The sequence below is a fragment of the Larus michahellis genome, chromosome 10 (genome assembly GCF_964199755.1).
Source record: "Larus michahellis chromosome 10, bLarMic1.1, whole genome shotgun sequence".
NCBI classification, from domain to species: Eukaryota; Metazoa; Chordata; class Aves; order Charadriiformes; family Laridae; genus Larus; species Larus michahellis.
In genome coordinates, this window is record NC_133905.1 from 4,958,330 (window position 1) to 4,973,619 (window position 15,290).

The 15,290-nt window shown below is 41.2% G+C and overlaps 1 protein-coding gene across 1 annotated transcript; it reads left to right on the plus strand.

The window, feature by feature from the left end:
• The first annotated feature begins 8 nt into the window (after positions 1 to 8).
• Positions 9 to 15,007, plus strand: TMEM43 (transmembrane protein 43). Its single transcript, XM_074602885.1, has 12 exons — positions 9 to 226; positions 968 to 1,117; positions 2,185 to 2,319; positions 3,024 to 3,118; positions 5,077 to 5,126; positions 7,382 to 7,451; positions 9,277 to 9,347; positions 9,514 to 9,635; positions 10,242 to 10,316; positions 10,398 to 10,499; positions 11,965 to 12,082; positions 13,074 to 15,007. The coding sequence occupies exons 1-12, from the start codon at positions 215 to 217 to the stop codon at positions 13,274 to 13,276; spliced, it is 1,203 nt and encodes a 400-aa protein (XP_074458986.1). The 5' UTR covers positions 9 to 214; the 3' UTR covers positions 13,277 to 15,007.
• The last annotated feature ends 283 nt before the right edge of the window (positions 15,008 to 15,290 follow it).

Consider the following 15,290-nt stretch of genomic DNA (forward strand, 5'->3'; position numbering starts at 1 on the left):
CCGCGGGAGGGAGCAGCCGGCCTTCTCAGGCCCGGCCTCGGCGCAGGCCTACATCTCCCAGCTGCCCCGCGCCAGGCGGGAACTACGCGTCCCGGCATACCTTGCGGCGGTGCGCGGCGGGAGGGCCGGGCGAGCCCTGAGGCGCCGGGCGCGGCTCTTGCGGCTGTTTCTGCGGCTCCTCCGGACGGTACCCAGTGAGGGCAAGAACCTCAAGATGTCGAGGAATGTAAGTGCTGCTTGGGTCAGTCCTGCTGTTGCTCTGTGCTGCGTGTGGAGGTGCCCCGGGTCGGCCCGTTGCCGCCCCCCCGAGTGGCCCGTCTGAGGCGAGGGGCCCTGTGTAACGCCTGGGGCAGCGGAGGGGCCGCTGTCACGTCCCGCCTGGCATCTCGAGATGCGCAAAAGAGAAGCCTCGCCTGCTTTCTTGGCTGCCTGTGCTAATTCCCCACAGCCAGCATACGTACAGAGTGCTGGTATATATAAACCCCTGGGCTTTTGTGCTTTAATGTGGCACGGGCTAGGATAGCAATAGCAATTTTGTTTTAAGCTATCTCTTTTTGTTGCCTGAGATGCAATTATTTTAAAGTATGTGGGCACTTTTCCACTGGTGCGGTAAAACATAACTTATTTATAGCTATGTGTTAACTGCTCTGGAATTCAGGAGTATGACTCAATTTGTTATGGCCTGAATGCAGGGTGTAGACACCACATAGGGAGAGGCAGACTGAAGAAAGTTTGAAGGAACATGTTGAACCGCTGTAATAGAAATTGTTTTTTCCATCAGGCTTGAGTTTTATTTATTGATTCTATTTCCGGTATCAAAAGTGTGATGAGGCATTTAATAAGCGTGGGAAAGTTTTGGTCCAATACTCTGTAGAGTAGCAGTAGTAACAAAGCTAAAAGACTTATTTTGAAAAAGAATGCTTTCCCCTTTCACACCAATATTGCATTTCTGTTTTATCCCCAACAGTTCTCTGACACAGGCAGCAGAAAAGAACATGTTAAAATCACAAGTGAGTCCAAACCAGGGTTCCTGGAGAGGCTCAGCGAGACTTCTGGAGGCATGTTGATGGGACTTGTGACATTTCTTCTGTCTTTCTACCTTCTTTTTACAAATGAAGTAAGTGAAATACTATCAGTGTTTGTACACAGCTTGAAAATGTTACAGCTGAGGTGATACGCAACTAGTTTTGCATTTGTAGGTTTACTAAAATGGTCAAGTTAAAGCTTTATTTCTTCATCCATGAGAAGAGGACGTGTCTGGAACCCCTGGTGCTTATGCTTGGGATATAACAGAGGAGTGAAATTACAGGGCCACATACAGTATTTCTGTAGAACTGAGTGTAGTAGAGACATTGGCAGTGTCTGATGAAAGACAAGATCCAAAACTTGTAAGCTGATGCAGAAACAGGCTGTAGTATTATTGAAAGAGGGTTGTATGAGCCAACGACGTTCTAGTCTTCTCTCTTTTCTTGGGACAACAAAATGTCCTCATTTCTAGAGTTGTTACAATTGCATTAAAGGAATTCATATTCCATGTTGCAAAACGGAGAGTGTTATTTATTCTCAGTTTTATTTTATGTCTTGATTTTAGATTAAAAAAAAAAGAATGAAAGTAAGTAGGGAATCCTAACACCCTACTGTTGCAAACATACGTGCTTTTGGCAGTTTTGGAGTGGCTAAGCAGAATTCTGTGAATTTTCACGTAAGACTTCCTTTTATACCTCTACAAGAGGAAAAAAACTACTCCCAATTTCGTTGACTTTGCAGGAAAAAGCACACCATAATATGATGGTAAGGTAAGGAAAACTTCTGCCAAGTAGTCATATGGGTCTGTGGAAAAAGGACGATAATTGGCATAATTTTTGCAGTTATTTGTGAACAATGAACAAGGTGAGAGGTGAAGTGCAATACATTTGGACCTTTGTAGGAATAATCTATGCGTGTTTGAGGAGCTTAATCAATGTTAGTGGTCCTGCTGCATGGGTAAGAAGTACTGCCCCAAACTGTGTCAGCCACAGAGAAAGAGACAGTGCAGAAGTACAAATGTGGTTCAAGAATATTCCTTGAGGCTGAATATACAAGCATTCCTTGGGGTCTCCAGATCACTTGTCTGCTAACCTTTTTCACAAAATACTGCTCTGCCATTGATTCTCCACAATGTGATTTTGCTTTTTTTGATTGCAGGGACGAGCTTTAAGGACAGCAAAATCACTTGATGAGGGACTTTCTCTTGTGATCCCTCTTGATAGCATCCACAGTGTGTCTCAGCAGAATGAAGGGAGATTGGTGCACTTAGCTGGCGCTCTGAGTACATCTAAGGTAAATAAACTAGTATCTTGAAGATGAGTAGTTCAAACTTAGTGGGAAGGAAAAATCTTTGCCAATTAAAACTACGTTTGATATCCAGGGAGAAGACATGTAGCTTCTCTCCTCCCCTGTAATCATTGCCGGCTACCACCCAAGCTTTGGTTCTTGGCTTGGAATTGAGGAGATGCTGTGCAGCCTTGGTCTCCCTACTCACAAGCAACATGCTCCCTTTAGCTGTGTTTACCCTCCCACTGCCTTTGTGAATTTCAGTTCCCCTTTATATACGAAACCTGTTGCGTATTCATGATGTTGTAAACTCTTTAGGCTCTTGCAGTACAGAGTTCTGACTTTTTCTGACCGTTTGCCGTGGTCAGCCTGCATTGCAGAAGGTAACACAAAACGGTAGCTTCCAGTTGAATAAAATCTCCCTCTGATTTAAACACTTAAACCTGCATATCATTACCCAGCATTTCTGGTTTTATTTTTCACCGTGGCAATAATTTTTGATAATGATTCTTTAGGTCAGATTTGTCAGTGATATAAAGAGATGCTCCTTTTTGTCTTTCATAACATTTATTCTATATTCAACTGTGTGTAACATAGTGCTAATTATGTCCAGTGAAGTATGCAAATGGGTTTGATAATGAAAGTATAGTGTTTGAGTTCGCAAGGTACAGCATTTATAATGACTTGTATTTTCTTTAACTTTTAAATAGCCTTTGTTTGATCCCAGCTATGGGCTCTCCATCCAGGCTGTCAAACTTAAGCGTCATGTGGAAATGTACCAATGGGTAGAATATGAAGATTCTACGTAAGTGAAAGAAATCTTTAAAATTTGTTTATAAAGTTGTTTGTTGCACCCCCAGCCTACTTACTGGGGGATGGTATGAGAAGCAGAAAAGCCCTTGTCTCTGTGCAAGCACTGCTCAGCAATAACTGAAACGTCCCTGTTATCAATGCTGTTTTCAGCTCAAATCCAAAATATATCGCCATACTAGCTACTATGAAGAAAATTAACTCTACGCAGTACAAGCTGTTGTCTTAACACGATCCCATCACGTTTTTTTTTTATGTCCCCACCTCCAAAGGAAAAAAAAAAAGGCAACAAGTCTTTACAGCAAGAGAATTCAATAGCTTTTGGGTTTTTTTTAGAGAGTCATTTTAATTTCCTTGGAGATGGTCAATGCTGCAGAATTTCCATCTGATCTGATCTGTTCTGATCTGATAAAGTTTGGGTAACATCCGAGGCCTTTTATCAAATGTTTCCACTTCCTCATTTTGTAGAATTTGAATGGGGTTTCTCGGCCTCTGTGCTGCAGCTGTGGTTTTCTGTTTTCCTTATTGTTGTCTGATGCTGGGCCACCTCAGAGCACATTGATCAATTTTCTGTCATATCTGTCGTCAACAGAATTCAAAGATCTTTACCAATTTATAAAAAAGAAAAAAAAAAAAGAAAACACTCATGTCTTTCCCAAAGACTCAGTTTAATGTTCCTAAAGCTTCTTTTTTTTATTGATGTACTTTCTGCCCATCAGGATTTCTGTAACTTCACCTCCATAATACTCCCTGCCTGCTAGTTTATTATCAGAATCAAAACCGTTGTCCCAAAAATACCCGGTCCTGAATTTTTTCAAATAAAACTTTATAATCCTCTTTTTTTCCTGCATCTGCTGAGCCTTTCCTGCCGCCATTCTCTAAAACATGATCATAGACCCTCAAGCCAATTTTTTTCCTTGTCCTCAAAAAAGAAATACAAAAAGATTTTTGCTGAATCCAGCAATTTCAATTATGAATTCCAGAGTAAACTCTGATAAACCCACTGACCCCAAAACTGCCTGGTTGATACCTACAGCCTAGCATACACTAGAATATTTCAAAGCAATGAAAAAACATATTGTATCCGGTTGAATCTAGAAGTCAGATTCTTTTCTCAGACTTGTGGACACTTGAGACTTTTGGGCGCATGACTATGAGGGAAATCTCTTAATTTCATTGGTACTTCATATGTGTGGAAATCAAAGTACTTAATTAAAACAAGACATGATTCTCAATTTTTAGAAGACTCTGATACCCCTTATCCTTAATAATCAAAAGCCAACGTTAATTTCTAGCTGTGAAAGTAAACTGCAAATTTTAGTTGCTTGAGACACTCGGATTAGTTTATAACGGGCAACGCTGCAGTCTAGGTACCTTTTCAGTGGGATTTACAAAACTGTAATGAAATGTTAGCTACTCTGCTAATAGTTGCAAGCAGAAGAGGAAAAATGTTTCTGTTGTTAATAATTATTCCCCTGACAGTAGCATAAAAGCTATTAGCTGTTATGTAGGTCTGACTCCACAGAACTCATGTTACAGATGTCTTTTTGTGTCATCCCCAAAAAAATGTCAGGAGGTTGTGAAGGTGCGAGAAATAATTTCTCAGTTTCAATATGGTTATGGTGAAGCATCTCTAAAAGATTTATTGATTTAGGTCAGCTTCTCTCACTGACTTTAATACTGATTGTTCCACATTGTTATAGGCAACACCTCCTTGCTGGCAACATTGCCATAAAAGGGTTGTGACTGTTTAGCATTTGTGTGTAGTTTTCTCTTTGTACAGAGAATCTATGTCTTCAGAATAGGTAGTTCAGAGAAGAGTTAGCTTACTTGTAAAGATAAGTTTGTGTTGCCAGTGAGCTGTCTCTGCATTTCATTTGTAAAATGTATTCTGCCCTTAGCAGGGGTGTGTGTGCACTGTTTTGGTTCTCATCCCACCCCTTTTCTCTGCAGGGAATATGAAGAGAATGGTGAGATTAAGAAAGAGACAAAGTATTCATACAGTAAGTTGATCAACAGAAAGTCACTTTTCTTTTACGCATGTAGCTTGGGCTTTTACTTTTATGTGTGTGTATTTTGATTTTTGTTGTAAACCCGGTATTTTCTTGTTGGGAAAGAAAGGAAAGGAATGTGAAGAAATAAGCAAAATTCTGTTTTCTAAACAAATGGCAGTCCCTTTCTGAGGTGAAAGGAGGTGTGCGGTTAGCAAGCAACTACTACAGAAAGTCTTGTCTTGGAACTCCTAGAGGTTCAGAGCAGTATCCAGGGATAGGATGCTTCAGAGATAGGACCCATAAGGTCCTCTGTGACAGGAGATGGGAAGAGATGGCAGTGTGTTCAAAGGCATGCCTGAGATTACTCTTCAGAATTGAAGTAATTGGACATATGTCAGGCGTGAGCAGAAAATAACAGACAGGGAAGAACAGTGTAGGTCCAGCTGTAAGACAGCCTGTTGAGAGTCTGTTTAGGTGTTGATACCAGCTAATGAAAACCATCAGCACCTTCTGATGTGTGCTGCGGCTTTTGCCAAATGTTTTTTTGGCAGGAGCAGAACTGAGAGCATTATTCTGATCTGCCCAGTGGCAGAAAAATACTCTGAGTCATCATATATCTGGAGACTTGTCTCTGTGCTTTATTTATCTCTGATTAAAGCACATGGATGTGTAACATGGGTGTGCAGCAGTTTCTGGGTGTGATCATAAAAATACCCCAGCTCAGTGAAGCATGGGACCCTGCAGCATGGAGATGCGTAAGGAATAAACCCGGTGGTTGCGAGCTGTGAAAAACAGCCTTACAGTGGCAGGGAACAAGAAGAAATGCCTCTTAAAAAGACAGCTGCCCTCTCAAGATCGATGGGTTCTGTCCAGTAAAAGTCTGTATGTTACTAGATGTGGTGGGTTAGCTTTGGCTGGCAGCCAAGGGCCTGCACAGCCGCTTGCTTACTGTCCCCATCAGCAGGATGGGGGAAGAGATTGGGAAAAACAGGAATGAGAGAGCTTGTGGGTTGAAATGAAGACAGCAAGATCACTTACCCATTTTACCATTGTGGGCAAAACAGACTTGACTTGAGGAAAATGAACTTAATTTCTTGTCAATTAAAATAAATATTTAATTACTGATTAGGGTGTGGGATAAACACATTTGCTCTAGCCCTTTCCCAGGCTCAGCTTCACTCCAGACTCCTCTCCCCTTGCCTGCCTCTCCCCCAGACCCTTGCCTTGTTATCACCACAGGTTACACTCACTCCCTTTAGTGAAGCAGTGAGCGGTTCAGGGGCTGGGAGTGCATTTACAGTCAATACCTAGTGGTTTGTCTCTGCCACTCTTTCCTTCTTACACTTTTCCCGTGCTCCAGCATGGACTCTCCCCATGCTGCACTGAATACCTGCTCTGCCGTGGAGCACTTCCTTCTCTGACTTTGGTGTTCCCTCTGTTGATTCTCACTCCTTTTTATTCTCTCCCTTCCCCGTTTGGTGTTTTCTGCCCTTTCTTAAAAATGTGCCCTGAACTTCACTGATGGGCTGAGCTGTGGCCTGCAGTGGGTTTGATGTGGAGGCAGCTGTGTCCAACACAGGGCAGCCCCTGACCTCTTCCCACAGAGGCCACCCGTGCAGCCCCCCCTGCTGCCAAAATCTTGCCATGTACCCAGTACACCAGAATATCCCTGACAATGATCTCTACTCCACTGTTTAACTCTTTTTGCTTCCTCTCTACTCCTTCATGGAAGTAGAGCAAGCTATATCTAATAAGGAAGCTGCTCAGAAAAGGGACTCTAATTTTGTAGGAGTTATAAGAAACCTACTAGAATCTGTTCTGGGGATGTGGGAAGGCTTCTGTGGCCTGAACAAAGGCAGCACTGTGCATTTTTGACAGTGGCACGTAGAGGTACCATCTCTATCTGTTGCTTGACTGCGCTGAAATTTGCTAGTTCCAGCAGAGCTCACAGCCTTTCCTCACAAAACCAGATTATTCCCAAAAAGTGGAGCCAGGAATCAAACCCAACAGCAAAGCTCCTACTGAGTGAAGTCGAGTTACAATTTTATTGCTAAAACCCCTTTTTTCTAAATCATGCTATTCGTCATTAATACACTGGGAAGATGGATTGAAGTATCAGTACAGATTGTGACATATATATTTTGATGTAAACATTATTTCTGCAAGTGTAACTTAGGCTGATTCACTGACTGAAAGGTGTCTTCAGTAACTAAGATGAGTGGCAATTTTTCCTGTTTTCTCAACTTTCATATAATTTTCTTTAGATACTGAATGGAAATCAGAAGTTGTGAACAGCAGAAACTTTGATCGAGAAATTGGACACAAAAACCCTAGGTAATGTACCACCTAGTACAGTCCCTCTAGATGCTGTCACTGTATCTGATCAAAGATGAAAGCTAAATCTTCATGACACAATGAAGTGGGTGGAAACTTTTGGTCTTTTGGTAGTTGGGAGAACTAAGGCACAGAGAGACTAGAGACCAGTTGAAAGCTTCCTAGTGGAACCAGAATTAAGTAATGGCTGGACATCAGGCTGTTACTGTATTACCTCTGGACCACGTGGTGTCCGCGTAGGAGAACTTGAATGGGTTACTTTCTGACTTTTATTGTCTGTTAGTGCAGTCTATTAGTAATTCTTTCCTCTATTACAAGTATGGGGTTAGAATAGCAGGCGGCCCATGAGCTTGTCATGCCACTTGCGTGCTGTTTTTTCTAAGCTAGTATGCATGAGCTCACAGGCCTATTTGTGGCAATCGTCCATATATAATTTGTTTCATGTATCTGTCATCTGCGGTATTTTACTTACACTACAACGTGCCATTTTTAATGCTAAGTTTTAGCTTCTCACAGCTTTTGTCATTCTCACAGCACCTGCTTGGTTCCTTAGGATGCAGGATGCCATCTGGCAAAAAACATCATGTGTGAGTGAAAAATACAGCTGGAGGGATAGTAGGACCAGGATTTCAACAAGACTTTGAACTTTGCAAAATCTCCAGAACTTTCTTTTGGTTCTGTGGGCTCATCCAAATACACTGTCCTTTATTTGGAAGTACTACTTCAGGCGGGAAAGCGAAGATCTATGTGATTTTAATGATAAGTCCCAACTAGCAGACTTGTATAGACAAGAGATAACGGAAAAAAGGATGCACAGATGGCATGCCTGCTTTGTCTGTCCTCCTCATGCACGTTTTTTTGTTAATGAAAATTCTCCAAGCATTCTCCAGTAAATGCAAATCTCCAATTGAGAGTAAGAAACATCTTTCATTTAGTGCTCCTGCAGTACATAATTTAAAATGTGCTGCAGCTAAGAACATTTTGTCTGAGTGTATTGGTACAAACCAAGGAGACCGAGCACAACTGTGGTGGATCTTTGCGTGAGGTCGCATGGTGTGTGCAGACATGCTGAACTTTAGAATTCATGCCTAGCATTAATGAGACTCTATTTTAAGTGTGTACTTCTAGTCTTCTTCCTCTGCCCATCCATCTTATCTTTTTATGCAACTTACACATTTGTGAAAATAAAACCTGTTTACTGCCAAGGAGATTCTAGTAGTACTGCTACTTATGAAAATGAAGTCAAGTCTGTGAGTAGAAGATTCCTGAGTTTTGAATTTAATTAACATGGCCATGATGTAGAAGTACCTTTATATGGAGAACGCTTATGATCTAGGTTTCTTAATTTAGCAGATGAGATCTAGCAGTTGACAGCGGAAGCTATATAAATTCAGGCTAGAAATAAAGTGCATTTATGAGTGTAGTTAAAAGTTGCAGGAATTCATCTAGGAATGTGATCAATTCATTGTCACTCAAAACCTCTGTGTCACCACAGAACAGCTTCCGAAGAGCTGAACTCCATTTCAGCTCATTATAGGTGAAAAAACTAGTGAAAAAACTAGTGAAATCCCATAGTGTGAATGGAAGGTCAGGCCGAGGGATGAGCCAGTCCCATCCTGTCTTAACTTATTTTAATGGCTTCAACACTATGAAGTCTGGACACAGTTTCTTGATGGATTTGTTTTCATGTCATGCCAGCCATTTAGCTCTTTGAGTTTCTCCTGGTGTTTGACATAGTACGTTTTATGTGCTGTATGTTACGTACTGCAAATCAAGAGTTTGATCATAATTCTGGGACTAATCAGGGGCTCTCTCTGTTCCTCAGTGCAATGGCTGTGGAGTCTTTCACTGCTGTTTCTCCTAACGTTCAGGTTGGCAGCTTTGTTCTTTCCAACGGTAAGAATTGCTTTGTACTGGTTTTGTGTCCGCTGTTGTATCAGCAGAGGACTTTGGTTCTTTCCACAATGGCAGTCATTTCAAGTGATAATCGGGAAGCCAGCCAGCAAATTGGCTGTTTCCATGTTAGAGACTGTACCTGAGCTTGTTTCTTTATTCTGCTTAGGTCTTGTGGATAAAATTGATAACTTCAAGCAGTTGAGCTTGTCAAACCTTGAGGATCCACATGCTGATGTTACCCGAGGAGGAGATTATTTTTACCACAGTGAGAACCCCAGGCGTCCAGAAGTAAGAGAGAAAGATAAACCAAAGCAATGATTACTGTTAATGTGGGGGAAAAAAAAAAAAGTTGGGGCATGTCCTAGTTCTATTTAAATATGTAGAAATTGGAGTGCAGACCATCACATAGGATGACAGCCTTCGTACAGTCCTTCAGCATGAGTGCTTCTCTTGCAGGAAGGTTCTGATCCTGCTGCTTTGTCTTCAGTTTTCTTGAGTCTGCCAAGCTTTTAAATGGAAGACACAGGATGGTGCTGGGCAGTGGGTTCTACCTCTGCCTTGCCGTATTGAACAAAGAAATAGCTCGTTGTCAGCTTGTGCTGCCTGCCCTCCTCTGCCAAAAGATGAAATAACAAGGGATGGACATAGGATCTCACTGGTGTTAATGTGCTCCTGCAGCTAAATCAGAGGGGATAATGCAAAACAGCATTTGAGCTATCCTGTTTCGGCTATCAAATAAGCCTGAAAAAGGTACAGCTTGGAGATAATTCTGGGTATCCTCTGGCTTGACATAAACATTAATACATAATGGATGTTGCCATGCAGAGTTGAATTTCCTGTGATTTTCCTTGGTAAAGGAAATTTTCTTGACTTCCAGTATTCTCTTGTTTGTAGGTAGGAGACCTTCGTGTCTCGTTCTTCTACGCAGGTCTGAGTGGAGATGATCCCCATTTGGGCTCTGCTGATAAGGTGAGTCTTCAGCTGTTTCTGTATTTTGCAAACTCTGTTCCCAACTCAGTAACCAGTAAATACTTTTCCCTTTCTTCCAAGGTGACTGTGATCGCTCGCCAGCGAGGCGATCAACTGGTTCCATATCATACCAAGTCTGGAGATGTCCTGCAGATTCTGTACCCTGGGGATCTCTCTGTGGAGGTGAGATACCATACTGTACTAGTGACGGGTTAAAATTAGAGATGGTAGTGCAGAAGCAGCAGAGGAATAAGCTCTCCTTCTCCTTCAGGCCTGCTTTAGAGGAGGAGGTGCTCAATGTAAGCATTGGCTTTTCTTTCTCCTTTTTCTAGGACAACACGTTATAGCCTGTGTTTGCCTTCCAGGTTTCTGCATGTTCTTTGTGTTGCAGCAAAATGCCGTACTTCGCCCACTAGTAGTACATTATTTGGCTATAGTTATTCCTTATGTTTTTTTTTTAAATTTTATACAGGAGCTGTGGCTAAAGTAGCTATATATTTATTTTTTTAAAATCCCCTTGTGTTGCTCCTGAACATCCTTTGCTTTAAAGGCCGTTTCTGTGCCTTCTCATTTTGCTTTTATTTGCTCTTTGTTAGTTTCCCACTTACACATGCAGGCACGTGCATTTGAAAAGGTTGTATGTAAAAATAGTAAAAAACAGGCTTTAATTAAATAAACTGTAGGAGCTGTCCTCTCTTCAGCTTCTAATAACAGGAGTTTAGGCTTGTTTGAAATATTTATTGCTGTTCTGGCTGAGAAAGGACCTTCAGGCAGAGCATTATGCTCCAATAAATCCTGCATGCTCCAGCAATTTGGTGATTCATTTACTCCTTTTAGTAGGTTTGTTTCCATTAATGGTTTTTTCATGCCCTACTGCAAAAATCCTAGATGTCAAGAATTTACAAGAGCTCCCAAAAGCAGTTAAAAAGGCTTTTGTTTTGAGTCAAAATAGAGTAGCAGTAGAATCAGCTCTCTGCTGGGAGCTCTGAATCTTCATTAGACAGAATTTAGTTAATTGGAAAGAATAATTCGTAGAGTACCTGTACGTACAAGTAACCAATACACATCTTTTCCCATTAAGTGCTTTCTTATGTCTTAGCCATCTTCATGCATCTGTTTTATATGGGCACATTGCCCATTTTGAAAAAACTTTATTCAGAATTCTTGCAAATAGATGTTTTGCTTTTATCTTTTCTTCCCCGCACACTGCTTGCTTTCTTTCATATACCTTTCCTTCAGCCATCAGTGGATATTTTGCCTTTTCTCTCTTCCTCCAACAAAGTGAAGTCAGGTCATTTCTTCTTGTTACATTTACTTAATAGCGTTGTATTTTCTACAGTAATGTTGAACGTATCCATTTGCAGCAAAACCTGTGTGCTTTCTGCCTGTGGTTATAATGTGTCGAATGGTGCTTGTTTAGCTGTGTTAATTTAGAAAAATGGTTTCCTGTGCTGCACTTTGAAACCTTTCCTAGTGCGCAGCAATACCGTGCAAAAAGACACTGCAAGATGAGCTGCAACCTATCTTCTATGAGAGAATTTGTACTCCTAAGATGCTGTGGGTTCTGATTACCTCATAATACACTGGAATCAAGAGGATCTCAAAAGAAATTGAGAAACAGGCTGCATATAATGGTGTTTGCTTTCAGGAAGTGTTTCAGAAAGAGCATGAGAGTAACACCATGAAGACCTGGGCCCTCCGTGCAGCAGGCTGGCTGTCAATGTTTGTAGGCATCAGCCTAATGACCCGAATCTTTTACACTTTGGGTAAGTTTTTTACAGAAAGGTAAAATGATGTAGAAATAGGATCATAATCCCTACAGACATCCTCTCTTGCTCACATATGCAATTAATTAATTTGGAGGTCAGGAGGAATCTGGTTTGAGCTCCGACTGGATTTGATCTGAGAGTTACTGTAGGCAATTGCAGGTAAACAGGATCCCAGAACCAGGTGGTTGCTTTGTGAACATTAAAAAAAAAAAAAAAAAATACACAAATATCTGTTGTCAGTCTCAAAAGATGCCAGCCCAGTGCTTCCTGAAATGAGAAGCCGAAACACATGTTGGGCTGGTTCTTCCAAGTCTAACTCAAGGTGCTGCAATCCAGTTCCTTTGTACACCTGTACACAAGTGGTCCCCCCAACAGGCCTTAATTACTAGTTGTATAGTAACATGGTTTTGTGTCTGGTTATTCTACACTACTGTGAACACACAGCAAAAAATGTTTTTGTTTATCCTTTTAGCATACAAAAATGTTGGAATAAAAACTTAGAGAAAAGCAGGATGGTGCTTCCAACTTGTATAAACTTCAAATATCAAAGCTATCATTTGCTTTGTAGTGGTGCGCAATTTTTTTTTCTTATTTACTTGTCCATATACATGCTACTGCAAGATTTATTGTTGCCAGAAATAAATTTTGGTGCTAGCATATTGTATCAGTTGCCCTAGACTTGTTCCATAGCTGCAAGGCTTTCAGTCTACTCTGCCTCTCACGCCTTGGACAAGACTTCAGACTTAATTTTGGATTACCTTCTATCTGAAGAGATGAGGAGACCATTGTCTTAGATGTTCAGCTGTTGCTTAATTATCAAATGCCTTGAGGATAGTCTGCTGAAATGCCTTATCCAGCGCTCTTGATAAATAATTAGACTCTGTCTTTTGATTGCAATAGCGAATGTGCAAATCCTAGGCATGAATAAGGCTTCCTTTTTGAACTATCATCTTGTCAACTGCTTTATCCCGTTTAATTCTTTCTGCAGTGGACTGGTTTCCTATTGTGAGAGATCTGGTTAACATTGGATTAAAAGCATTTGCCGTCTGTGTAGCCACTTCGCTGTCGCTCCTGACCATCTCCATTGGCTGGCTCTTCTACCGCCCTCTCTGGGCTTTGCTGATCGGGTTGCTCTCTGTAGTTCCAATTGTGATTGCGAAATCTCGTGTTCCACCAAAGAAGCAGCAGTGAGAAGGACGTGGTCGGCTTTTGTGCCGAATACTGGTAGAAACTTTCCAAATGCATTTCTGTCGCGGTTACCACAGCATGCTTGTGGCGTATCACAGCTCAGCAGTGTGCACCAAGAGCTGGGGACAGGGCTTGAATGTGGTTTTTGATACACTTTATCCATGAAAAATATGACTATAGGATGCTGTTAGTAGGAAGTCAATGACATCGACTTCGAGGAAAAAGGCATTTTGGAGTCTCTCTATATAAGTGAGTGAACAAGCGGATTTGTACCTCTTACCACTAACTAATTCTCCCCGATTTGAGAACTGGCAAGTTCTCACTGACAGTTGGAACACCTTGTGTATTACGGAGAAAGTGCCAGCTTTATCCCATGGAGCATGATTCGATATCCTTAGGAAATACGTGTGTGTACCTGCTTCTGACAATCCCTCCCTCTGTTGCCTTTTCTTATATGCACAGGCACGTATCATGTACACTTCCGTGGCTGATGCATTTGGAAATGTACGTGTTCAAAGGTAAAACGCAGTTTAGTCAAATTTTATACAATACTTATACAAAATGTATGCTTTTGGACTGAGGATTTTCAGAGTAACTTGAAATAACAAGCGACCAGGTTAGCAGTGCTCTGAGTTAGGGTGGATTTGTCAAAAAGCATTGATTCATCCCAATTTTTAAAAGTCTCTGAAGTTATTCTTGGTTAAGCATCCAAAATGGTAGCGTGGACTATACCACTGCATAACTATTTCAAAATTTAACTTCAAATTGCACTCATTTAAGGGGATACTCAGAGGTCACTAACCTTTAAGAATAAAACCTGCTGCCTTGAAACAAAATTAACTTTTACAATTGAATGTATATTCTTTATATTTGGGGGTTTTTTTGCTGTGTATACTGTTTCTTTCTTGAATTTCACTTAGTAAGGACAATGAACATATGCTCTGAAATTAAATAATGAAAACATTTTTGCCTGATTAGATTTCATAGACTTTAGGAGCCTAAATTTTGAGCTTTATATCACGTTAGAGGAATGCCTTCTTGTAGTGTTGTTGGCTCATGTTCACACAGTTCTGCTCTAACAAGTACTTGACATTAGAGACTGTCTTATACTGTTGTTAAGTCTCTCTCCACCTAGCTAGAGTCTGGCTTCTAGATGTGCCCTTGCTACACTACAGTGGGGTTTTTTTTCTGTAAATATACACAATTCAGTACAAAAATAATGTCTTCATTTATGAAATCCGGTTATGACCATGAGGAGAAATGTGTTCCCCATACCAAAGGAACTTAACTTGAACATACATAGAAGCAAATGTTTGCTACAAATGGTACTGAAACAGAGGTCTAAGTTATAAATGTTTTTGAGAAGTAGTAATTACTTTCTTAGCCTTAATTTTTTTCACTCTTCTGGTAGTTCAATGTTGTCAATTCAGACTCGTGGCTCGATTCCTCTGGTAAAAGCAGGAGTACTGAGTGAAAGGTTATAGGAAGTGCAGGGGGGCTCATGCACGCGCTGATGGGCGTTAGCGATACTGCGCAGTCTCCTGCTGCTCGCTAACACCCACTTTGTTCCATCAATTAAGAATCACACTCCGCTGGGGGGAAAACCAGGTGTTGGACTAATGTTTTACCAGTGATGCAGGAAACTAACCAGCATTACCATATAGGAGAAGACACAATTTTCTACAGAAGTGCTGAGCTTTTGTATATTTAATAAAGTACAATTTTCAAAACGTTGGTCTGTAGGCTTCTTTTTTATTACATGTACGCATTGCATGCTTCATGTCCAGCGACACGGAAGATTAGTTTGTAGCTTCCACATGAGCTAGTTTTCTATTGCTGGTTGAGATAAATCTGCAGTTGGGTTTTGTGCAGCCTGCAAGGATTTCCTCGTTTTGGGAAGTGAGTTCCTAATAGCAGCACACCTGCCATCTCCTCTTTATACTTCCATGTGATGAAAGGCTGATTCCAGCCTACCATGCTTTTACTCCCCATCACTGGCTACTGAAGGAATAGTAAC

Coding starts and splice junctions, on each gene's coding strand:
- TMEM43 (XM_074602885.1), top strand. Junction 2,320..3,023: donor GCGCTCTGAGTACATCTAAG/GTAAATAAACTA, acceptor ACTTTTAAATAG/CCTTTGTTTGATCCCAGCTA. Junction 9,348..9,513: donor CAGCTTTGTTCTTTCCAACG/GTAAGAATTGCT, acceptor TATTCTGCTTAG/GTCTTGTGGATAAAATTGAT.